The 23222-nt window shown below is 34.8% G+C and overlaps 4 protein-coding genes across 5 annotated transcripts; 1 reads left to right on the plus strand and 3 right to left on the minus strand.

Annotated features, from left to right (window-relative positions):
* Positions 1–1340: 1340 nt before the first annotated feature.
* On the minus strand, positions 1341–4575 carry LOC145934988 (succinate--CoA ligase [GDP-forming] subunit beta, mitochondrial-like). 2 transcript variants are annotated; one of them, XM_083035967.1, is made up of 7 exons: positions 4468–4575; positions 4117–4327; positions 3786–3885; positions 2863–3458; positions 2571–2705; positions 2335–2463; positions 1341–2157 (listed from the first exon to the last, which is right to left on the minus strand). In XM_083035967.1, exons 2-7 carry the CDS (start codon positions 4316–4318, stop codon positions 2045–2047), a joined length of 1275 nt encoding a protein of 424 aa, XP_082892093.1. In that variant the 5' UTR covers positions 4319–4327; positions 4468–4575; the 3' UTR covers positions 1341–2044. The 2 variants fall into 2 exon arrangements, with proteins under 2 accessions (XP_082892093.1, XP_082892085.1); XM_083035959.1 differs by having other exon boundaries at positions 4403–4525.
* Positions 4576–4960: 385 nt separating this feature from the next.
* On the minus strand, positions 4961–12107 carry LOC145935002 (contactin). The gene is made up of 8 exons (XM_083035980.1): positions 10951–12107; positions 10455–10833; positions 10272–10374; positions 9548–10020; positions 9192–9470; positions 8554–9003; positions 7671–8386; positions 4961–7372 (listed from the first exon to the last, which is right to left on the minus strand). Exons 1-8 carry the CDS (start codon positions 11770–11772, stop codon positions 6905–6907), a joined length of 3690 nt encoding a protein of 1229 aa, XP_082892106.1. The 5' UTR covers positions 11773–12107; the 3' UTR covers positions 4961–6904.
* A 980-nt stretch (positions 12108–13087) lies between these two features.
* Positions 13088–17280, plus strand: Rpn1 (regulatory particle non-ATPase 1). Its single transcript, XM_083036002.1, has 4 exons — positions 13088–13281; positions 13750–14474; positions 14595–16165; positions 16269–17280. The coding sequence occupies exons 1-4, from the start codon at positions 13216–13218 to the stop codon at positions 16568–16570; spliced, it is 2664 nt and encodes an 887-aa protein (XP_082892128.1). The 5' UTR covers positions 13088–13215; the 3' UTR covers positions 16571–17280.
* A 646-nt stretch (positions 17281–17926) lies between these two features.
* Positions 17927–23113, minus strand: LOC145935009 (VWFA and cache domain-containing protein 1). The gene is made up of 9 exons (XM_083035989.1): positions 22388–23113; positions 21946–22305; positions 21692–21862; positions 21146–21621; positions 20854–21055; positions 20515–20761; positions 19754–20417; positions 19292–19661; positions 17927–19211 (listed from the first exon to the last, which is right to left on the minus strand). The coding sequence occupies exons 1-9, from the start codon at positions 22902–22904 to the stop codon at positions 18673–18675; spliced, it is 3546 nt and encodes a 1181-aa protein (XP_082892115.1). The 5' UTR covers positions 22905–23113; the 3' UTR covers positions 17927–18672.
* Positions 23114–23222: the final 109 nt, after the last annotated feature.

Consider the following 23222-nt stretch of genomic DNA (forward strand, 5'->3'; position numbering starts at 1 on the left):
ACTAATGCACGTCGTATTCGAAAGGTAGAAAAAGCCATGCGTCCTGTACAATAGCGCCATAATCTTATGCTGAAAATCGTCGCCCATATATGGATCGTTCTCGCGGCGAGTGTCGTGCGTTCAAAGCGAATTATCGCTTAGCTGTTCACACCGAAAGAGTTTCTACTTATAAAGACGCACCGACCATACATGGGTTAAAAGACGATTACACGCGCTGCTTTTACTCCTCCCTCCTTTCGTTACGCCGCGCGCAATCAGTGAGCCTTGAACACGAGATTCAATCTTCGATTTGACTTACTTGCTTCGCCAGAATTCAGAGATTCGATTGACTGTCGGGCACTTTTCGATGACGGCACTTCTAATGACGGATTAGTATACAGATGATTGCGGAAGCGACGTTGAATTCACATCCTTATTTACAAATAAATATAATATATATACATATATATAATACTATCATGAATCATTAAGTATAGATTAACTACAAATATATGTGTATATTACCAATTGTTTTTCCCGATCTTCCCTTATCTCTCTTCAACTCTTACATTAAAAGAAAGAAAACACTAATCAAACTTTCTTCCTCTTTCAAAAGGTGCGCTTCGTTTAATGCTATTTTCGTTTGCAAAGCACAAGACGTTTCGCCCTGATGGATCCATTAAACACTTTGAAGCGAAATGAATGTTGCAACATATAGAATTTTCGAATAAAACAGGTTGGATCGATGCGAGAGCGATTAATGACGTCATTGACCAATCACAGCCTTCTCTGAAGAATAAATGGCTGTGATTGGTCAATCGTCATTAATCGATCTCGAATCGATCTCGGATCGATAAATCTACTTTATTCGAAAATGTTATTAATTGAAAGAGCAAGAATTATGCAGTCTATACTTATTACACCTATATAACGTGATACAATACAATAATTGATAACAATAAAAAACACTATATATATATTTTTTATTGTTATCAATAATTATATTATATCACATTATATGTATATAAAACACTATATATAAAAATTAAAAATTACATCTTAATATTATATTACGTAATACTATATTTAAACATAGAAAGATAATTAAAATATACGAGAATAAAATCAAAATTCCTAGACAAGCTAAAACATTTAAGCAGAATACATTTATTTTCAATATAAATTTATCTTTCAGTATAAATCAATTTAAATCTAACAAAAATAAATGTATTTACAATAAAAAGGTATATACATGCTAATTAATATCGTCAATATCAACCATGTAAAATAATTCGTATTCACTAAAAAATGGCCCATAGAGAAACAAATCTTGTAATAAATCACAATTAAACAACATAAACTGTAATCAAATATTAATCTATTTTGCCTGCTTATCAATAAACAAAATTTTAATTATACATAGTACATCATTTATAATACAATGTACATTAAATAAATAAACAAACAAATATTCAAATTAGCTGAAATAAATGGAAAGATAATAGTAAGAACTGAATTTCACTAATACAAACCTCGATAGCTAGATTCAATATCATTCTTGAATCTTTATTCTATATGCAGATGATTATTAAATATTTTCAATCAACAATTAAAATACACAAACATAACATAAGATAACGATATATTTTGATTTAGTTTTAATAAAGAATTGAAATAATTGCTTCAAAATTCTAATAATCTTATCTCGTTAATAAAGATAGATTTGCTTAGGATTTTGAAGATGTAATAGAAGTCACTGCGGTGTATATATAAAATGTGAGCAATGATCAAAGACTACAGATATTCTCTACTTAATGTACAAAAGCAATAATAAACATTAGTAGGCAGCGTTTAGATGCAAGTTTACATCCAAGTTATAAAAATATCCAAGTAATAAGAATCCCTAAATGTGATATTATAACATGAAAAAGTCATATAGTGCTTTCTCACTTTAAGTTCCTTACTCCTAACATTATTATTCTCTTGTATTAAAACCACAGATTTCCAGTCTTAAATAGATATAAGCCGATATGTAACATCGTATTAAATATCTCATAAAATACAATTATGTATTTACAGAGATGACTGCTTTTCTCGCTGCCTCATCTAAATTATTTGCTGTAAGAATAGGCAATCCAGATTCGGTCAAGATCTTTTTGGCTGCTGTTACATTAGTGCCTAGTAAAAAATAAATCGCTACAAAAATACTTGAAATTTGGAAATTATATTACAAGAACAAAGTAAAATAAAATATATAATAAAAATAAAATGAAATATATAATAAAATAATAGAATATATAAATTATGAATAATAAATAAAAAAATTAAAGAAAAAAATGTCATTATGTGTCTTACCTTCTAGCCTCACAACAAGTGGTATTTGAAGTCCTAAGTTTCGTGATGCTGCAACAATTCCTCTTGCTATCGTTATACAATTCACGATACCTCCGAAAACGTTAACAAGAATAGCTTTGACTTTTGGATCTGAAAAAAAAAAGAAATTTATATTTCATATTTAATATTCAAATATTTATATTTATTTTTCATATTTAATATTTAATATTTAAATTATTCTATACATTGCGCATTACCTTCACTGAGGATTCTAAATGCTTGATAGACTTGATCTTCCTTCACGCTACCACCAACATCTAAAAAATTAGCTGGCGATCCTCCATTTAATTTAATAATATCCATTGTAGCCATGGCTAGACCAGCTCCATTCACTGTACATATAAAAATTTTTCCTTATGTACTTGCATTAGTTGATTACATCATTTATATATTAATATTCTCATTACTATTTCGTGATTTTTTACTCTTTATTTGTTTATACATTTAATTGACTTATTGCAAATGATAATGATAAAATGTGTATTTTACCTAAGCATCCTATGTTGCCATCCATTCCGATATAATTCAAATTAAATCGCGCCGCATCTACCTCTCTGGGATCTTTTTCACTGACATCCTCTAAAGCAAACAGATTTTGCTGTCTAAATTGAGCATTATCATCGAATGCGATTTTCGCATCTACAGCTACCACTTGCTTATCCGTCGTCTCCACCAGCGGATTGATTTCAACTTGCAGAGCGTCAATATCCACGAACAGTTTCCACAAATTTTTCATTTCATATATGGCTTTCTTAAGGATATCCGGATCGGAGAATTCCAAAAAAGTACACACATCCTTTGCTATTTCGTCATCGATTCCGTGATAAATATCCAATGGAACGGTTTTTATTTGCTCAGGATGTTTTTCAGCAACTGCCTCGATATCCATGCCACCCGCTGGAGATGCTATCAGTACAGGGCCATTATGTTCACGATCCATCAGGATACAGACATAGGTTTCACGTGCAATGTCCACTGATTCAGCTATCATAATCTTCTGCACCAGTATGCCATCCTTTGAAGTCTGTTTAGTAATGAGGCGATGACCCAACATATTCTTCACGTAATTGGTAACGGCATTACGACTATTAGGAGGGAAAGGACAATAACAAATTATATATAACATAAAATATTATCTATATATACATTTTGTGCATATGAAACAATTATAATGTATATATAATATATACATGATATTTCTAATAAAACTATAAAACACAATAAAAACTGCTCTTTATTATTCTTTATTAATTGATATTACTTGTTTTTTGTGTAATAATGCTTATAAATAAAAATCTCATTATATAGTATGCAAATTGTAACAGATTTATTAAATAAAATGTTTTAAAGCTGTGTGCATGAGGGATATTTTGCAAAATATATTTTTACAAGAACCTAGTTATCGAACTTACTCTTTGGTGAGATGCACACCTCCCTTGAATCCATTATCGAACCAACCCTTACCACGACCTCCTGCTAAGACTTGAGCTTTAATAACAAATTCATCCGCGTCTGCAAGAATAAATAAATAACAAATTATACAATAAGCACTTTATATACATACATACAAATAATTTGTATAGTTATGCAGTTACTTATAATAAATTGTTATTATATTGACACACTTTAATGAATCACATGTTCATCTTGAAAGATAACTGCATTGCGGACATGTAGAGTTCTTTTATATATTCTGTATATATAAATATATACAAAAATCACGAGGAACACGGTGATGCTCACTCAATTTTTCCAATGCAGAATTCGTTTTGGTTAGGTCGTCGACGATGGCGAAGTTTTGTACCGACACGCCGGAGTCGCGCAGAAGCTCTTTGCTCTGATACTCCAATAGATTCAAATTCCTTACACTTGACACGCAGATGACCTCCGTAGTCCTCTTGAGAAGATGCGCGGAGCGCATTGATCGGCTAAAGATTCGCAGCATGATTAACCTCTAAAACACAACAAACAAAAGTACTCCTTTCGTTCTCTCGCAATCAACGCTTAAACAATTACTTTTCATACGTACATTCGCAGTTGTACGTTTCGTTCAATATTGTTATCTCGCTACTATAGTTTCAAAGAGATAATTACCTGCTATCACAACAAACTCGACAAATTTATGTCCATCGTGATCACGTGTTCGATATTTCGACACGTGCAGATACACGTGTCTGTCTTTGGCGGTACTTTTAAACGATGTAAATGCTGTGAATAATTATTCTTTTCTTATTTTTACATTATTATGAAAGAAAATAAGAGCAAATATGTTTATACAATATGTAGAGCGGCGCATTTTCTATCAATGACAATGTATATACGTCTAATAGTCTCGGAATAAAATTTGCAATTGAAAATATATATAAAATACATACAGAGCATGTTAATCATAAGTGAAACCATACATATATAATGAGATACATTTCTTTTAAACATAAAAGAATATGTTTTAAAAAGACATGCAAATTATAAACAAAGAAGAATATGTTTTAAAAAGACATGCAAATAACAAAATATATACATACATGCAAATTATAAACAAGTTATAAGAAGAATAACAATATTAATATTGTAAAAACTTTGTTATTATATACAATGTATATATTTCTCTGCGGTACAATAATGTATAAAAAGAAAATATAAGATTGGAGAAATTAATGTAGTACCTACTGCCGTGTCTATTATCTTAATTAAGCAACCGATATTAATTTTATTCTTCTAGCGATTATAATACGTGCGTGTACACACACATACCAAAATTCTGCTTCTCCATTATTTGCATTATGTATATAAATTATTATTTATATACATAATATAAATAATAAATAAATTTATGTAAAATAAATCTCAAAAAACCTATCATACATTATTATATAAAATGTATTAAAATGTAAATGTGTTTACATTCTTTAAATATAGAGATATAGTACCTGTATAAGATATATAATTTCTAGGACTTATATCTTGTAATACACTCGCATGAACACTATCATGGTTTACATAAACTTTTCTCATATATCTCTGAACTATTCTAATACTATCGTACATATATCTGACAAAAATCAAACAAAAAATATCTGTACAAAAAGATCTATTTAGAGAATTTATTGATAGTGATAATTACGACAATACATTAATTTAAAATAAATTATGATTAGAATAATTCACAGAGTATTAGAGTAGTTCAGTGATTAACAAATATTCGCAGTATTATCAAAATTAGTCGAGTGTTCATTATCTACTTCTGTATACATGGACGGAAAATTACGCTGCCTTATACATTATGACGTTATATAAATCTTATTCTTTGTTAATTGTCATTAATTCTTATTCATCACTCGTAAATCAAAGCATATTAATGTATAATGTATAATTTAGTATTGAATATATGTTTTTGCACAAGTGCAATTTATTATAATTTATCTAAGATTTTTATTTCCTCATTTAGACTCTTATATAATTGCATCCATGTATTTCTATAGATGCATATATTCTTATTATTTTAACAAGTTTACATAGCATAATGAAATTTCATCAATGTGCTTTTCGTTTTTTTGGCAAATAGATAAAACTTATAGTACATATAGTACTATTTATTGTAAATTGTAAAGAACAGTTAATGCATTTTTAATATAAAATACTCATTTCATAATTTGTGTAAAAATGTAGAGAGAATTCTTTTAGCTTTAAATTAATTTTAAATATTACATTATTCACACAAAAATGTAATCAATGTGTGTATGTGTAATTTACCTCAAATTTTGTTTAAAAATAATTTGAAAATCTACTGTTGATTGAGATAGAATATAATTCGCAAAACTCTTGACAATTTTTGAATAAAGTATGCATGTGAAATCATAATTATCGCTTTACAAAAATGAGAGAGGAAACAGAAAGATGTACGTATATAAAAAGATAAAAACATATAAAAACATATATAAAAATTTGGCATAAATTATTTAGAATACTTCGTGTATATGTAATAATTAGTTATATAATAAAGAAATAATATATTATTCATGAGAATATTAAATTAATGTTAATATGTCTCAAAAAAATATATAAACATAAATAGAATATTTTTTTCTATCATATATACTTACTACGCATATTATTCTGCGTAATATTAGAATCAAATGCAGATCAATTTCAGTCTCTTTGTAGACTCATAATATCGTAATGTTTCTTAAAAAGAAGTTGTGGAAGTACTTATTAACAATAAGTATTAAGTTATCATTGCTAAAACACTAAAAATAAAAACGACTATGTCATTGCATTACATAGCACACTACGTGACATAGTAATATTAATTTTTAAGTTACCAAGAAAACGATTAGCTCACTGACTTGTGAGATTGCTTAAGCAATCTAAGTAAAAATAAAGAAATCTATAATATCTCATTATAAATCTCATTTTGGAATTTGTGTTTTAAATCTGTTAAATTTTTTAGTTTGTTCATTTAAAGAAATCTATATAAAATTTACAGCCGTTATAAATGTTATTATGGCCTATATGGTTATTAGGGGTTACTTTACACTATAGTTAGTAGTAGACCCGTAAGAGCAGTGATCGCCAGAACCACGTTGAAAATCTTGTTCCCGGCGCTGCTTCTGAAGGCTGCGGCATCGCCCATCTGGAATGTATGGGTGGGACTCGACATCCGGCCGTCGCCACCGTTACTGAATGCCAGCACTCTCAAGTGATACGCTTTGCCCGGACTCAGATTATTGATATCGGCTTCCAGCTTGGAACCGCCTGGTATTATCGTATCGTTCGCCGTGCTCATGTCTTGGTCGACTTCCCACACGCGTATTTTGTATCCGATCAGCGGTTCCTCCTCTAGACTCGGCTGTACATAGCGCCAAACGACCCTTACTGTCGAGGGATTTACGCCGTACACGTTCACCGAAGACGGCGGTTTCTGCGGCGCCATGCGATAAGTTCGCTCCAAATATCGTTCGCTTTCCGGACCTTCCCCGGCGGAGTTGTAGGCCATCACCTTTACAGAATTTATGATCTTCGTTTAGATTTAAAATTGCCAATTTCAAATATTTTCTGTTTCTATTTTTTAAATGATTAATATTATCATATATAAGTATAAGTATATATATTATATATATATATTATTTATTATTTATTATATATATATTATATATATATATTTTTTTTAACAAATTAAATATGTAATTAGATATAATATATGTAGTTTAAATAAATTTTTTACGTAACAATTTTTTAACTAAATTTTTTTATATGTTCCAACAGAAATTCATATAAAAAAGTTTTCTGCACTTTACCTTGACATAATAATATGTATCTGGTTGCAATCCAACTACCAACGACCAAGGACGAGTGGTACGCGATAAATAATAAGTAGAATCTTCTTCGCGGTTGCTTTCCTTCCAGTACTTGACCCTGTGTCCAATCAACTTGCCACGCACTCGCTCGCGAGTCTGTTCAATCGGCAACCAGCTGACGTTCAAACTGGTACTGTTATAGCTCATGGCATACACTTGTTGCGGTGCGACTTGCGGCATATCCTCCGCGCTATACACTGTCACATTATCCGATATAGGTCCCTCGCTTATCGCGTTGATCGCTTGCACTTTCACTTCGTATTCCGTATAGTAAAACTTGGGTTGGATCGACACGACGCTGCTACCGACGTTGCCGTATTCCTTCAAAGATAACGACTGATATTCCGTGTCGAATCCTTTGCGACGCCAGAATATCTTGTAATAGATTCCAGGTCCATTTTGATCGGCTGAGCTAAGAGGATCCCATGTGATTGTAAGATCTCCGATCTTTCCTCCGCCACCACTGATATTCGACGGTGATTTTGTGGGTTTGTCAGATGGAGTACTATATTGAGGTGAGGGAGACGATGGTGGACCATAACCAAGTTCGTTGAAGGCTAGCACGCGGAACTCATATGTGGTGTAAGGATTCAAAACATTTTCCAAGAATGCCTCTTTTCGACCATTGTATCTATCCATCTCGATAGCCGTAATGTCTAAAAGTAATAGTACATTCATGTAAAATAAAGCAACATAAAGTAAGCATAACAAACTAAATTTGAAAATATTAGAGTTATAATTATATTAAAGAAATAATTAATAAGTACTCTAATTGTCAAAATAATCTACGAGGAGTCATATAATTATTGAAATTAGAACTTACTTTCTACGAGAGGAAACCACGTGCGATTCCAATTTGTACGCGCGCTGATTGTATACATAGTTATCACTCTGCCGTTCAAGGCGCCATCGGTCCATCGTAATGTGGATGAAGTTTTGACGATATTCACAACCTGCACCCCACCAGGTGGTCCAGGTGGCCCCTGCACGATTAGATTCGTCTTGCTCGATATTTCACCAACTGCACTTCTCAAAATACACTCGTATTCGCCGGCTTCAGCGAACGTGGCGTTTATAATGTCTAGATATTCGCCATCGATGTGCCATCGTGGATTATTTTGCAAATCTTTATCGCGGATATGTATACCATTATGCGTCCAACTGTACGCCACATCTAACATTTCGTCTGTGTGGCCCAAGCAACGCAATGTCTGATTATAATTATAGGACATGACTATTCGTGGCGGCAATCTTTCAATAAGTTGTGGTCCGCCTGTATGAACAATTTTAAATAATTTTAATTAATCATTGATCAATTTTAAATATATATACATAAATGATAAATTATTAAAATCCGGTTAATTGCTTTGATAGTTTATCTTGTGTAATGTGCTTTTTTACGGAGCAAAATGCTTTTTATACATTTATAAAGATATCTAAAATATAAAATGATTAACTTACGTAATACAATTAATCGTCCACGAGTCTCATCGCTGCCATACTGATTCGTTGCTGTGCACACGTATGTTCCTTCATCGTCTCGTGATACCGGGCTGACGATGAGGTTTCCAGTATCCAGAATTCTTCGTCTACCGCCTGATCCAATCACGTTTCCATCTTTCTTCCATACGAATTTCGGTCTAGGCGCGGCTTCGGGTTTGCATACAATCGTGACATTACCACCTTCCGCGGCATATATCTCGGATTCCATAGGCCGCTTTTTGAAAGAAGGTTTGAACGCTGAAATGTCGAAAAAAGTGTTACTTGTATGTGGTTCTCATCGTCATTATTTAATTAAAAGGAATGTGAATACTTACATAGAACTCTAAGTTGTGCCGATGAATACGTTGTCTTCAGTTGATTTCTCGCACGACACTGATACATAGCCTGATCTCTCTCAGAATCCAGGTGCCTTACATTTAGTACATTATCTTGTATAGTGTAACGATCCCTATCTTCGGGCGGCAGAGTATACATGTCTAAAAGTTCTCCGTTTCTGAACCAGCTATAGGTGACATCCGGTATGCCAAATGCTTCGCAGGTCCAGGTCAGGTCTGCCCTATTATCCATGTGTTTGTCCATCAATGGAATAGTAAAATTAGGTGCTGCTTGTATAGTCAATCGTACGGAATTCTCGATTGACAGTCTGTCGTTGTACACTCGGCAAACGTATTCGCCCTGATCCTCCACACGAACACGAGGTATTATCAATACCCGGTTGTAACTCGTCGCGTACGCATTGCGCGGCAAGACGGAACCTCTTCTTGTCCAATTGTAAGAGGGAACAGGACTAAATACAAATAAATTATTAATTATAATTATAAAAATGTTCAAATATTTTCACATATATAAAAAATATGTAAAATATAAGTTACCATATATATATATATATAGTAATTCATATATTTTATATATTATATATATATTATATTATATAAAAATTTATTATATATAATATATATTACTTATTATATATAAACTTATTATATATTACTTATTATATATTATTTATTATATATTATTTATTATATATAAACTTACTATCCAAACGCGATACATTCCAATCTAACTTCCTCTCCGGCTATTGGTGCTTCTGGAAATGCCTTTGGAAAATTATTGGGAAACTTCAGTTGCTGGAATGAAGCTGAAAAAGATTAGAAAATGATTAAGTCTGCTATTTTATTATTACACAGATACTTTTAAAAAATAATCCAAAATAATTACAGTGCATATTCACTCTTAATGGAAAGAATGGCCCGTTACGTCCGGTGTCGGATGCGACACTTTGAACGTTGCACGAATAGTTTCCTCGGTCGATTGTTTCCAGTGTGGAGAAGTAAAGCGCTCCATCGTGCGAAACGAATACGCGTTTATCCTCCTCGACAAAGTTGGGGAAATAATCGCGCGCCCAATAGTATTTTACACCTGGAAAATGTTGTGGTGGATCACAATAAACTGCTTTACCCCAATGATTATCTCCACGTTCCTCGGAACGTTTTAAATTAAACTCTAGGATATATCCAAACGACAATTCAACACTCTCAGATATAATTGTACCAAATTTATTAGTAGCCTTGCAATGATATGAGCCACGATCTTCTGTCTGTAAATAAATAATAATAATTAATATAATATAATCTATAACATAAACATAAATAACATTAATAAGAAATAATCCACATATTCATTGTATTTGAAAAGAAAGTATAAAAATCTTTACTTGTTCAGGCTCATAGATGATCAGTGTTCCGCCGCTCACAGTATATCTGCTATTTGAAAGAGGATTTATTTTTGTTGCAATTAGCCGATCATTTTCATAATCTTCTTTAAACCATTCATAGGTTGGAGTAGGATAGCCACCCGCAAAACAACCCAGTGAGACATCATTACTTATCCTTCTCTTTGATACATCAAATACTTTGCTTATAGGTTGTTTTATAAAATATGGTCCTCTGGGTATTTGAAGAGGATTATCAATATCAATGCCATATTGATAAGTGCGATCGTCATCTACCAAGTTATGGAGAGTAGCGATGGGTGCTTCGCAGATATACAAGAGCTCTTCTCTGCCAGTGACCTTCTCCAATCCCCAACGCTGGAGATTATTAGAGTAGGAATATGCCAAATTATCTCTTCCTATTATATTGTCATTGGGTTCAGGTAGAAAGGCATTATCCATATTTATTAAGGTTGTACTATCAGCCTCATTTATCCATAAGCCACTCTGTAATTTTATTCCAGTGTACCATCTACGATGTTGTGGATCCTGCCATAGCAATTGGTAGAGTATAAATCCATGTTCCTCTATCGTATTAATAGTAAGCAGATCACTTTGAAATGCTTGACAGTTTCTTCGCGCGTCCTCCCGCGCTCTCAACGGACTCTTGATAAAACGATAACACGATTCATGAAATCGTGTCCAATGTTGAGGGCACTCATAAGCTTCTTCTCCATATTTCAAAATATTTTGTGCAAACGCAGGTAATAAAAGGATTAGCGAGAATATCACGCTACTCAATAAATGAGACATCATTTTGGACATCTTGTAACGTATTATGCAATAAACATTTTACAAGTATCAAGAAATTATGAACAAAAGTAGAACTGACAAAACTCAGCTCTCTTAAGACACTCCCTGTAGACGACCACCTTGTTAACCTGTGCCCCCCTTTTGTCCACTCGTTTCGTACGCACGATAATTCGTTCGAGAATTGCAAATTGAGATATTTATTTTAACACTGGGCCTCATATGATGAGGCGCGAATCAATCTTAAAGGATGAAATAAAAAATGTCAAATATACAAAAGCGTTTGATTACAAACGCGACGCTACATCGCCGGACACTCCCTATGACGAATAATGGCGGAAATCGACGAACGCTGACGAATAAATTAGGTTCGGCATGCGTCATATAATTTCATTTATATAAAAAAAAACATGCATAAAATTCTTTATATCGAGGTATTATTAAATAATTGCGAAACTGTCCAAAATAGCAAATATTTAAATAATTAAATATTTTATTTTATTTTTTTTTTTAATAATTGTTATTGTTAATTGCGCTGGAAAATTCCGCGATTAGCCTCCATATGTTCTAGGGACTTTAGAGAATGCTCGACTGTGATTCGTCGATTAGCTTACGGCGAGAGGGAGAGAGCGCGTGTCGATATGCGCGCACGTTCGACTTTAACCTTCAAGTGGCGCTGCGTCACGTGGTCGCGCGGCGGTCGGAATTCGGCGGCGCGGAGTGGGGGTGAGTGGTGGGGGGTGCGCCGTGCGCCGCGCGCGCATCCCCCCACCACTCACCCCCACTCCGCGCCGCCGAATTCCGATCGCCGCGCGACCACGTGACGCAGCGCCACTTGAAGGTTAAAGTCGAACGCGCGCGCATATCGGTGGCTGATGTTCCATCTACGTATTTTATTACATCTGTGGGCCGTGTTTTTATTCCTCCTTCCTACTGTTATGGCACGTGAATTTTTCAATCATTTCTATCATTTGAATCATTTGATTGATCAGAGCGAAAGAGATAAGAATTTCTCCATCCCGATATATCGATCAAATATTTGTAGCGTCAGTTTAAGCGTTAATTTAATTTAATCTCATTGTCAGTTGTATATCAAATGCGTTAGTTGCACTTTGTATATACCGGTGAGCGAAGTGAAGTTAACTGTTTGATTTAATTTTAATATAAAGGTGCCTTTTCATGCTGACGCTCGACGCTCATTTTTAGTGTCAAAAGACGTCACGTGACCAAAAATAAAGATATCAATTCGTCAATTTTGATGAATACTGGCCTAATTTCAATGCACGATGTTTATGAACGCGACTTAACAAACACGCAGTCGCCGATCTATGTTGTGTGTCCATGATGGTGACTCGCAAAACGTCTTGAGTGTTCATTCTAACCTGAAAAACTGTGAATGATCGAAGAAAGAATAGTGTTTTTATTTCGTGAATCTGTTTAGAGAATAGCTGAGTAAAAATGCCGGAAACAAAGGCAGAAACGAAACCGATCAAAGATATGAAGAATGGAAAAGAAGATGAACTGGTAAGAGATTAACCTATGTCAGAGTAGTGGGATTGCTATTAGTGTCGAAGAGAAATGTTTCTAATTTTGTAAAAATATTAATTAAATTTGTATATATACAGATTTAATTATTATATTATTAATAATACACATATATATATATATACAGATTTAATTATTATATTATTAATAATACACATATATATATATACATTTGTAATTTATCAATATGAAAAAACAATTCCAACTCGTCTTATACTTTGCATTTGAATAAGTTATTTTTCGTTCATCTGATCATTAAACAACAATTTACTGTGCAGTTTATTTTGTAATTTTTTCTCTATGATAATTTCTCTTTATCTAAAATAAAAAATTAATATATATTATAAAAATTAAAGTTGAATAAAATGCGATACATATCTTAACTAATATACATTTTAATATAAGAAAGAAAAGGTAATACATTGAAAACTTGATTCTATTTTTCAGTCAGAGGAAGATAAACTTCTACAGGAAGAATTAACTCTGCTCGTGGAGCGCTTGCAAGATGAAAATATTAAACTGCATCTTCCTGCCCTGGAATCCTTGCGTTCGCACATTCGTGCATCGACAACATCGATGACAAGTGTTCCAAAGCCACTGAAATTTATGCGGCCTCATTACGATACTATGAAGAACATTTATGAAACGATGACTAATGTCAAATGTAAGGAATTGTGCTCCGACATTATCTCGGTCCTAGCAATGACCATGGGCGAAGGTCGAGAGTGTTTGAAGTATAAGCTCACCGGCTCGGCGTTAGCGATTGGCGAATGGGGACACGAGTATGTTAGACATTTATCAGGAGAATTGGCAGGAGAATGGGAGGCAGGTGAGAACGTCGAGGCGACGAACGAGAAATTGATCGCTCTGGTGCACGAGATTGTTCCGTATAATATGGCACACAATGCAGAGACCGAGGCATCCGATCTGTTAATGGAGATCGAAAGGCTCAACTTGCTAGAACAACATGTCGACGAAAGCGCGTATCAACGAGTGTGTCTCTATCTTACAAGCTGCGTGCCATACGTAGCTGATCCAGAGAATAGCACTCTTCTTCATGTCGCTTGTAAATTATATCGAAAATTCGGACAATATCCACAAGCAATCAGGCTGGCGATGCAATTAAATGATTTACCTCTCATTGAATCGATCTTCACAAATTGTAGGGATCTGTAAGTATCTTTTAAAGAATTTTTTGTTTAGAAATTTTCTTTGCAAGCAATTCTGCTAAAACTGTAAATTGATTTAGCCGATTTCCTGAAGAGAAACTAAAAAGTTTACATATTTTTCAGTTCTGTGCAAAAGCAATTGGCTTTCATGCTGGGTCGTCAGCAGATCTTTCTGGAGTTACATGAGGCTACAGTAGAAGACGACGATTTATTCGAAATAATGTCCAATTCCCATTTAAACAATCATTTCTTGAACTTGGCACGAGAGTTGGATATAATGGAACCCAAGACACCAGAGGACGTCTACAAATCCCACCTGGAGAATTCACGACCACCATTTGGCGGTGGCCAAGTCGACTCAGCGCGACAGAATCTTGCGGCGAGTTTTGTCAACGGTTTCGTGAACGCCGCGTTTGGTCACGATAAGCTGTTGATTGAGGATGGTAACAAGTGGCTGTACAAGAACAAGGAGCACGGCATGCTGAGCGCGACCGCATCCTTAGGTCTAATCCTGCTGTGGGACGTCGACGGCGGTCTCACTCCAATCGACAAGTATCTGTACTCGTCAGAAGACTATATCAAGTCCGGTGCCTTGTTGGCTTGTGGCATCGTCAATTGCGGCGTGAGAAATGAGTGCGATCCTGCCTTGGCTCTGCTATCCGATTACGTGCTGCATAGCAGCAACACCATGCGTATCGGTGCCATCGTCGGCCTCGGTATCGCATACGCCGGCTCTAACCGGGAAGCCGTCCTGGGTTTGCTGACGCCAGTTCTCAGCGATACCAAATCGAGTTGGGAAGTGCTGGGTATGACTGGTCTGGCATTAGGAATGGTCGCCGCCGGCTCTTGTAACGCTTATGTCACCACAGCGATCATGCACACGTTGATGGACAAATCGGAATCCGATCTCAAGGACACATATGCGCGATTCCTGGCACTCGGTCTGGGATTGTGTTTCCTGGGAAAGCAGGAGGCTGCGGAAGCGATCATAGCGGCTCTGGAGATCATTCACGAACCCTTCAGGTCGATGTCGACGACGTTGGTAGAGGTTTGCGCGTACGCTGGCACGGGGAACGTCCTCAAGATCCAACACTTGCTGCACATCTGTTCGGAGCATTACGAGCCGAGCAATGAAAAGGAGGAAAAGAGCGAACGCAAGGATAAGGAGAAGAAGGAAGAGAAGAAAGAGGAGAAGGAGAAGGATCTCAGTTCTAGACAGGCTATCGCCGTTCTCGGTATCGCTCTGATCGCAATGGGAGAGGAGATCGGCGCCGAGATGGCTTACAGAACCTTCGGTCATCTGTTGCGTTATTGCGAGCCCGTGATTCGCCGCTCGGTGCCTCTCGCTCTAGGTCTTATCTCGGTGTCAAATCCGAAACTGAACATCCTGGACACGTTGTCCAAGTTCTCGCACGATAGCGACCCTGAAGTGGCACACAACGCGATATTCGCCATGGGTCTGGTCGGTGCCGGTACGAATAACGCGCGATTGGCCGCTATGTTGAGACAACTGGCTCAGTTCCACGCGAAGGATCCCAATAATCTCTTCATGGTGCGCATCGCGCAAGGCTTGACGCATCTAGGTAAAGGTACGCTTACCCTATCACCCTATCACAATGATAGGCAGCTACTTAGCCCCGTTGCTCTCGCCGGTCTTCTATCGACGCTGATCGGTTTCTTGGACGTGAAAAACAGTGAGTATATTCTTGATGCAATTGATATAGAAATGTTGTTTGCTATTTGCATTTTCAAACGTTGTTAACATGTTGTTAATTAATGTCATAAATGTTCTTTCAGTTATTCTCGGACGCTCACATTATCTCTTGTATACGCTGGCCGCTGCAATGCAGCCCAGAATGCTGGTGACATTCGATGAGGACTTGAATCCGCTAGCTGTACCGGTGAGAGTCGGTCTCGCCGTCGATGTCGTTGGCCAAGCGGGTAAACCGAAGACTATCACAGGCTTCCAGACGCATACCACTCCGGTATTGTTGGCATACGGCGAGAGAGCAGAACTTGCCACCGAGGAATACATACCGTTAACGCCGATTATGGAGGGTTTCGTAATTTTAAGAAAAAATCCGGACTTTATACCCTAGTCGTCGTAATATTTTTTTTCAATCATCAATACGCTTCATATTAAACTCCACTTATAAGGAGTATAATAAAGCAAAGTATAATAAAAGCGTGTGTCGTTATTCACTTTGCATATGTGAAAGATCGTACATCTCTATACATATATATATATATATATCGCTCTTTTTGTAGGATCCCAAGATTACATTTTCTTTTCTTATATTTTACAGAAAGGGAAAAATATAAGTATTTCTTATTTAATAAAATATTGGTTTTAATAATAAAAAATACTGATATATATAATGTATAAAATCTCGCTCGGCACGAATTTTGTACGCAGAGTATATGTCATAAAAAAGATCAATACAAAACGGTATTTTACATTATATTCTTAGCGATAATAATACATTAGCAGACATTAGTCTTTCTTAAAGTAAGTACCATTCAAAATAGCATATGCATATACATATATATGTATATATATATACACATTATGCATATACATTATATGTATATATATTTATATACATTATATTAAATGTATATATATGTATATACATATAAATTACATCTTAATTTTCTATATTTTACTACTCTGTCCTCTTAACTAAAAACCATAAAAATAGAAAGTCTATATTACGATCATGTTAGTCTGTTAAAATGTGCGTATTGCACATATTATGAATGAGAGTGTGTATTGTACTATGTCAATAAAGTAATCGTAAAACTTTAACTAATATTTTTATAAAAGCTTGTACTATAGTTGCTATAATATAATGTAACTTTTCTTTTGATCGCGATTGCATAATTTAGTTTCAATATTTCATATTTCTATGCAAAAGAAAAGAGAAAAATATTAACATTTAAAAAATGTTTAATTATTATGAAATCTTGCTGTTTCGTCAGCCTTGCAATAAAAACTGTTATAATTTACTTTTTCATTGACATGTGTTTTCAAAATCTGATTCTCTCGTTTCTTTTATTTTTGTATTTTTGCTATGATTTGTGTAATGATAAAATTATTTTATTTCGAGAAAAATGCATAACTAATCTCATATAAGAATACAATAGAGTAACAATATAGATGCTATTATAGATCTATATGTACAGCTTTCTAAAATTATTCTGCACAGTATACAAAATTTGATCGCGTTTTGGCACTGTTATTTATTTTAATCATGATAATAAGTACACTATATAGATAAAATAAAAAAGAAAAAAAAATTGATATTTCTAAGAATAAGTCATGGAACTATAACATATGTAAGCTGCTCTGTCAGTTTTATAATATACCATGTGAAAAAAATATTCAAAAAGAAATGTTTTCAGTTCTTATTTTTATAAAATTAAACTACTGTTTTGCGATTTAATCGCGGAACATGATGGCAGTACTTTAGGCAGTGAGCTAAAATTTACTTGCCAAAATTTTTTAATTATGCTAAATTACTTCGTATCAGTTCGTTTTAGTATCAGTTATCTATCAACAATAATAATTGTGATAAGGCTTTAATTTCATGACCTGCATATAATTACGTATAGCACCTATCTGAATATACTATTGAAATACCTTGCTAACACTTTGTCACATAAAAATATTTTACTTAGAGAAAACTGCAATATTACTTGTGTATATAAAAGTATACTTTTAAACAATTCTAAAAATTGCTCTATAATAAGAATTATATATAAATAATTCACTATTACTTTATATATCTACTTATATACTCTAAATTAAGTCTCTTACATAATGTACCAGCCATCTAAATAGTTTCATATATAAATCTCGTACAACCTATTAACTATTATTCGCACTTGTATAGAAGGCTTTAGTATCAATAGAGACAGCTTTTATAAAAATTGTATATGTCTTTAAGTTCGTCAGTCATTTAAAAATTCGTACTTATTGCCACTTTGATAATAATAAAAATTGTGCCACTTTGATAGAAATAAACACTGTTGTATTGCAACTACACTACAACAGTATTCTATTTCTCGTATTGAAAATTGCAAATAAGATAAACTGTTATACATTCCTGAAACCATATTTACAAACAAAATGATGTAGTATTTTGAGAAAACGCTTATCTTACCTTTTCAAATAAATGGTAATGTAAATCCAGTTTCGCTAACAATAGTTTGTTTCCATATCGCGATGGACAGTCACAGGTGCTAAAACGTGATGCGGCGATCCTAAATACGTTGTAGGAGAAGGCATTCCGATGTCGGACTGCCTCGTCAAATCCGGTTCGATGTTATTGTCGACAACTAGCAGAGGTTCAGAGGCAAACGTCTGCTGTTCGGAATCATCGTGCGGTGTCATCGTGCTGTACCCATGATCGCTATCTCCACCAGGTGGTCTTCTATAATTGGTAGAAACTCTGTACGGTGATATGGGTGCGACACCATCTCTTCCAAGGCAATCCAAATTGCTTTTGGTTTGATCCAATTCTGCGGGCTCCAGATCGCCCTCGAGATGCGTCATGCGTAAAGTATCGGGCGAGGTATGGAGATGCAAGCATTGATGCTCCACGCCCGAATTTACCGATCGAAGTCTGTAGCAAAATAGAATAATGCTTAGAATCAAGACTAATGCAAGAATTCCACCGGCCACCAGACCGACCGATGGCCACTCTCCTGTCACGACCTCGTCTGTTGACTGCGAATCTGAAAAAGCATAATTTTTTTTAGATAATAACTAATGAAAATAAATAAATATGACAAACAAGAAAAAAAAGCGAATTTACTGTAAGTGCCATCGCTGTAAGGTATCAAAGATCCGAAGATTCCCTTGAAACATATGGATATGTCGGAGCAAAATGGTTGTTGCAAAGGAGTCTCTCCATCGGTGTCGACGTGACACCATTGACAATCCGCGACACCCAAGCAATCCTTCTTTGTTGTGAATGATTTGCAATCGATAGACGGACACGATTTTAAATTCGTCGGTTGTATCCACGGAATCTGTAAACTCGAGCCTTGCTCATATAGAGGCGGACAAGAATTTAAATCATTGATACTTTGTTGTGTACAGGTAGAAGAATACAAGGAGCACTCGCAAGGACATTCGCAACCAGTTTGTTCCATACTTTTGCAGTTTAGGCAAGAATGATCCATCTATATATTTAACAAAAAAGAAATATATGAAATAAACATAAAAATATATATTTTAAACTTGAAAATGAAGTGCAATAATTGATATGACTTACCGTACTGCACGGACAAAAAGCTCTAAGCAGATTGCACTGAGTTGTCACATTGACGACACCAAGGAATACATTAGTACTTGGTACAGCAGCTACCTGATATCTAACGCAGTGCTCACCATGTGCTATATTAGTAAGCACTTCGTCGAGTGACATATTAAATTGATAATATCTTTGCACAGTGCCCTCCAAATGATTGGCGCACGATTTTTTTTTCACAAACAGTCCGTGATTCAATATATCATTCGCTACTAAAAGCTCTTTATGCGTCAGATGCTGGTGCTCAATCTTGCCTGTTGGCTCTAACAATGCTGGATGCGACACCAAATAACCTTTGTCATCCATCAAGAAACATTTTATAGTTGCATCGTTACAGAATGGAAACATTTCCAATAACAGTCTCATGATGTAACCCATTGTAATATCCATAGCCAGGACAGTGATAACATAATCTGTACTTTTATTGCCCACGGAATATTTAACAGCTTGACTTAGAGTGACTACATAACCCGATCCACCCGCATCTAAGTAAGGTGGTGTCAAAATCATCTTATCAGAATATTCTAGTGCTTTTCCATACCACATTCGCCTCTTGGGATCAAAACCGGAATCTAATATCATTCCTGGAAATATCTCCAACACACCACTGACTGTACTCACAACATATCTAAAATGATAGAATAAACCAATGAATTGAGATATTACAAATAATAAATAATAACTAATAAAATTCTAGTTATATATATACATATTCAAGCAATTACCTTCTTATTATAAATTTATTTAATGAGCTCTCAGTATGTTGTTTTTTAAAATGTTCCAAGACTTGTGCTAAGATTGCTACATCCGGTTTTACAGATGGATGTAAACCAGGATTAGCTAAAAGACCTGTTAAATCTTTTATGTATGCCATATAGCTTTGTACAGTCATAGCCGAACCAGTTTCGAGCAATTCCAGTTGCTCCATTGGAGATTGAAAACACCATGGTGATAAATAAACTACACCCGTTGCTAAAAAAAATAAAAAGTAAAATACACAAGTTTTTAAATATCTATTAAAATTTTGTAATTAGCAAGTAAAATGAGAAGCTCTATCTTCTTACATAAAGTTATGATCCTATTTCTATAAGTGCACAGTGTATCTTTATCAACGACAGTTTGAAGCATAAGATCGAGGCGATGATGTAATATGTTTGTAGGTAGTGAAGGCACAGTTCTCGCAACAGGCAATATTCCCTCCTCAGTCGTGGATACCAGGCATATTATCAAGTCGTCATAAATTAAGTGTTTCCATCTGTACCGTTTCTGTATCATGCATCAAAGAATAATTACCCATCAGAATGATTATCTTACTTCTGTAAAATTTAAAATTTGTATACAAGTACTTTTCCTTACCTGCTCGCCCAATTTTGTTTTCACGTTTATGACTCCTTGGATCTCATTTATCATTTTCATTACTGTGTAATTATCTATATTTTCAATGTCTTGCAAATGCACTTTAAGTGGTTGCTCCATTATTGTCTCAATTCTGGGAAAATTTTTATGCATCCAAACCACACCTTTATTATCGAAGAATATGACATATATGTTTGAACCAGCATTAAAATATGTTATGTCATCGAGGAAATCATTCAATTTTATATCTAAGGATAGTAGTGCAATACTTGTAATCTGTCCAATAGATAATGTCATTGTTTTGCTATATAAATCAAAATATGGGTCTGATACATAAAAATCTTTCTTATGATAATCAGGACATTGCAAGCAAGAAAATAGTTTTCCTATCTCATATCCAAGAATATTTTGCGTTGGAAGAACAATAACGTTATCATTGTTTAAAGACTGTTTAACACTCATGTGTGGTTGTTGATCTGAAAATTATAACTGACATATAGAAGTATCTTTCAGACAATTAAAGTGAGTATAAAATAAAAAATTTACCTGAAACAATAAGTATAGTTTTGAGATAAGTCTTAAGTCTTTCTGAAATAATTTCAAACACTCTTTGCACATTTGATGTATCTTTTAATTTGTTAGTCAAATGTATAATAACCACTTCGTGCCTTAAATTTTGTGTTAATTTTCTAAAATCAATCTTTGTCTGATTTGAATCTGAAAAACAATAAAATTTAATAATCAATATATATTGTATACATATAATGTATGTATTTAAATAAAGATTTATTTCTGATTACCTGTTCTAGTTAAACTATCGATATAACGAGCTAGTTGAAATTTATTGATATCTGTTGCTTTCAACAAGCCATCCTTACAAAATAGAGGAGTGCCAAGGCCAACAACAGTAACATTATCTGTTTCAGAAAGCATATCTATGATAGTTCTGGCTGCTATTTGGGCCAAAGCAAAATCAGATTCAGACATAAATGTGCCATGCTCCAACAGCAAAATGACATTCTTCTCGGGACAGTATTGAGACAATAAAAGTGATCCAATAATGTGAGGCAATGTAGGGGGTCCACATATCATACTCGGCTGGCTTATCGGTAATACATGCAAGCTTTTCCATTCTTGACCTCTTAATTTTGTTGCAAATTCTACAATCAAAATCGATAATGTATTAAAATAAATCTAGATGAAACACAATAGATGACAATTATATCGCTCAATATGAAATACCTGTCATAATTTGCGTACATATATCCGAAACTCTGTTCATCTGTATCATGTCCAAATCAACCATTTGACTAGAATAAACAGTACGAATTCCCTTCGATAGAATGGAGTATATGGCGTTGTAGCCCTGCTTGAGGACATCGATGTGCGTTCTTAATTTATTGTTGAACTTATCAACTAACGTATTCAGTCTCGCGTCCAGATTGCTGGAGATGTTCGCAAATTCTATCTTGCCGATCGTATCCTGGAACGAGGACGCGCCGAGCTCCTCGTCGACGACGGATCGCAGTCTCTTCGACAGATACACCACGACATCTCGCAGGCACTTGCCGTTCAAGGGTTCCACCGACACCTGTTTGCGCAGCGATTTGCCAGATTGGCACTTGACAGTGGCATTGATGACACTTCCGCTGTCATTAGCCGCTACGTAAAGATTCGTAAGTATTATCGGCAAGGCCAAATACAGGATCTTGTTTACAGGCATTCTGGCGGAATCGCGGCGACGCGTGTTTCTCGTCATTGTTTCCTAACCTCACGAATTTGTCGCGTGACGATGACAGTTCATTTCGGCATCGACGAGCATTTCAATGCGACTCTGGCTACTTCGAGGGATGCGCTCGGAAACTTACTTACGAGAAAACCTGCTCGGACGCTAAGAATCGCTCGATTTTTCTACAATAGCAGGACTACAAAACATTGAACATTCAGACAAGAAGACCGCAATTTCAATTTTTCCTCAGCGCCATCTTCGGGCGAAGCTGTAATTTATTAACTAGCGCCATCTGTAGTTTCCGTACGAAGCTTGTCAACAACAGATGATCATCGTCTGGAGTATCGA

Source organism: Prenolepis imparis, unplaced genomic scaffold, assembly GCF_030444845.1.
Source record: "Prenolepis imparis isolate NDT839.2.m4 unplaced genomic scaffold, iyPreImpa1.0 SCAF_1, whole genome shotgun sequence".
Taxonomy (NCBI): domain Eukaryota; kingdom Metazoa; phylum Arthropoda; class Insecta; order Hymenoptera; family Formicidae; genus Prenolepis; species Prenolepis imparis.

Excerpts from the sequence above, each read along its gene's own strand:
- Rpn1 (XM_083036002.1), top strand. The coding sequence starts at position 13,216 with ATGCCGGAAACAAAGGCAGAAACGAAACCGATCAAAGATATGAAGAAT. Across the intron at positions 14,475-14,594 it reads TTCACAAATTGTAGGGATCT|TTCTGTGCAAAAGCAATTGG; the intron begins GTAAGTATCTTT and ends CATATTTTTCAG. Across the intron at positions 16,166-16,268 it reads TTTCTTGGACGTGAAAAACA|TTATTCTCGGACGCTCACAT; the intron begins GTGAGTATATTC and ends ATGTTCTTTCAG.
- LOC145935002 (XM_083035980.1), bottom strand. The coding sequence starts at position 11,772 with ATGTCCAAAATGATGTCTCATTTATTGAGTAGCGTGATATTCTCGCTA. Across the intron at positions 10,375-10,454 it reads ATTAAGAGTGAATATGCACT|CTTCATTCCAGCAACTGAAG; the intron begins GTAATTATTTTG and ends AATCTTTTTCAG. Across the intron at positions 9,471-9,547 it reads GGCACAACTTAGAGTTCTAT|CGTTCAAACCTTCTTTCAAA; the intron begins GTAAGTATTCAC and ends TCGACATTTCAG.
- LOC145934988 (XM_083035967.1), bottom strand. The coding sequence starts at position 4,318 with ATGCTGCGAATCTTTAGCCGATCAATGCGCTCCGCGCATCTTCTCAAG. Across the intron at positions 3,886-4,116 it reads TTCTGCATTGGAAAAATTGA|ACGCGGATGAATTTGTTATT; the intron begins GTGAGCATCACC and ends TTATTCTTGCAG. Across the intron at positions 2,706-2,862 it reads TGGCAACATAGGATGCTTAG|TGAATGGAGCTGGTCTAGCC; the intron begins GTAAAATACACA and ends TTATATGTACAG.
- LOC145935009 (XM_083035989.1), bottom strand. The coding sequence starts at position 22,904 with ATGACGAGAAACACGCGTCGCCGCGATTCCGCCAGAATGCCTGTAAAC. Across the intron at positions 20,762-20,853 it reads AAATAGGATCATAACTTTAT|CAACGGGTGTAGTTTATTTA; the intron begins GTAAGAAGATAG and ends TATTTTTTTTAG. Across the intron at positions 20,418-20,514 it reads AATAAATTTATAATAAGAAG|ATATGTTGTGAGTACAGTCA; the intron begins GTAATTGCTTGA and ends CTATCATTTTAG.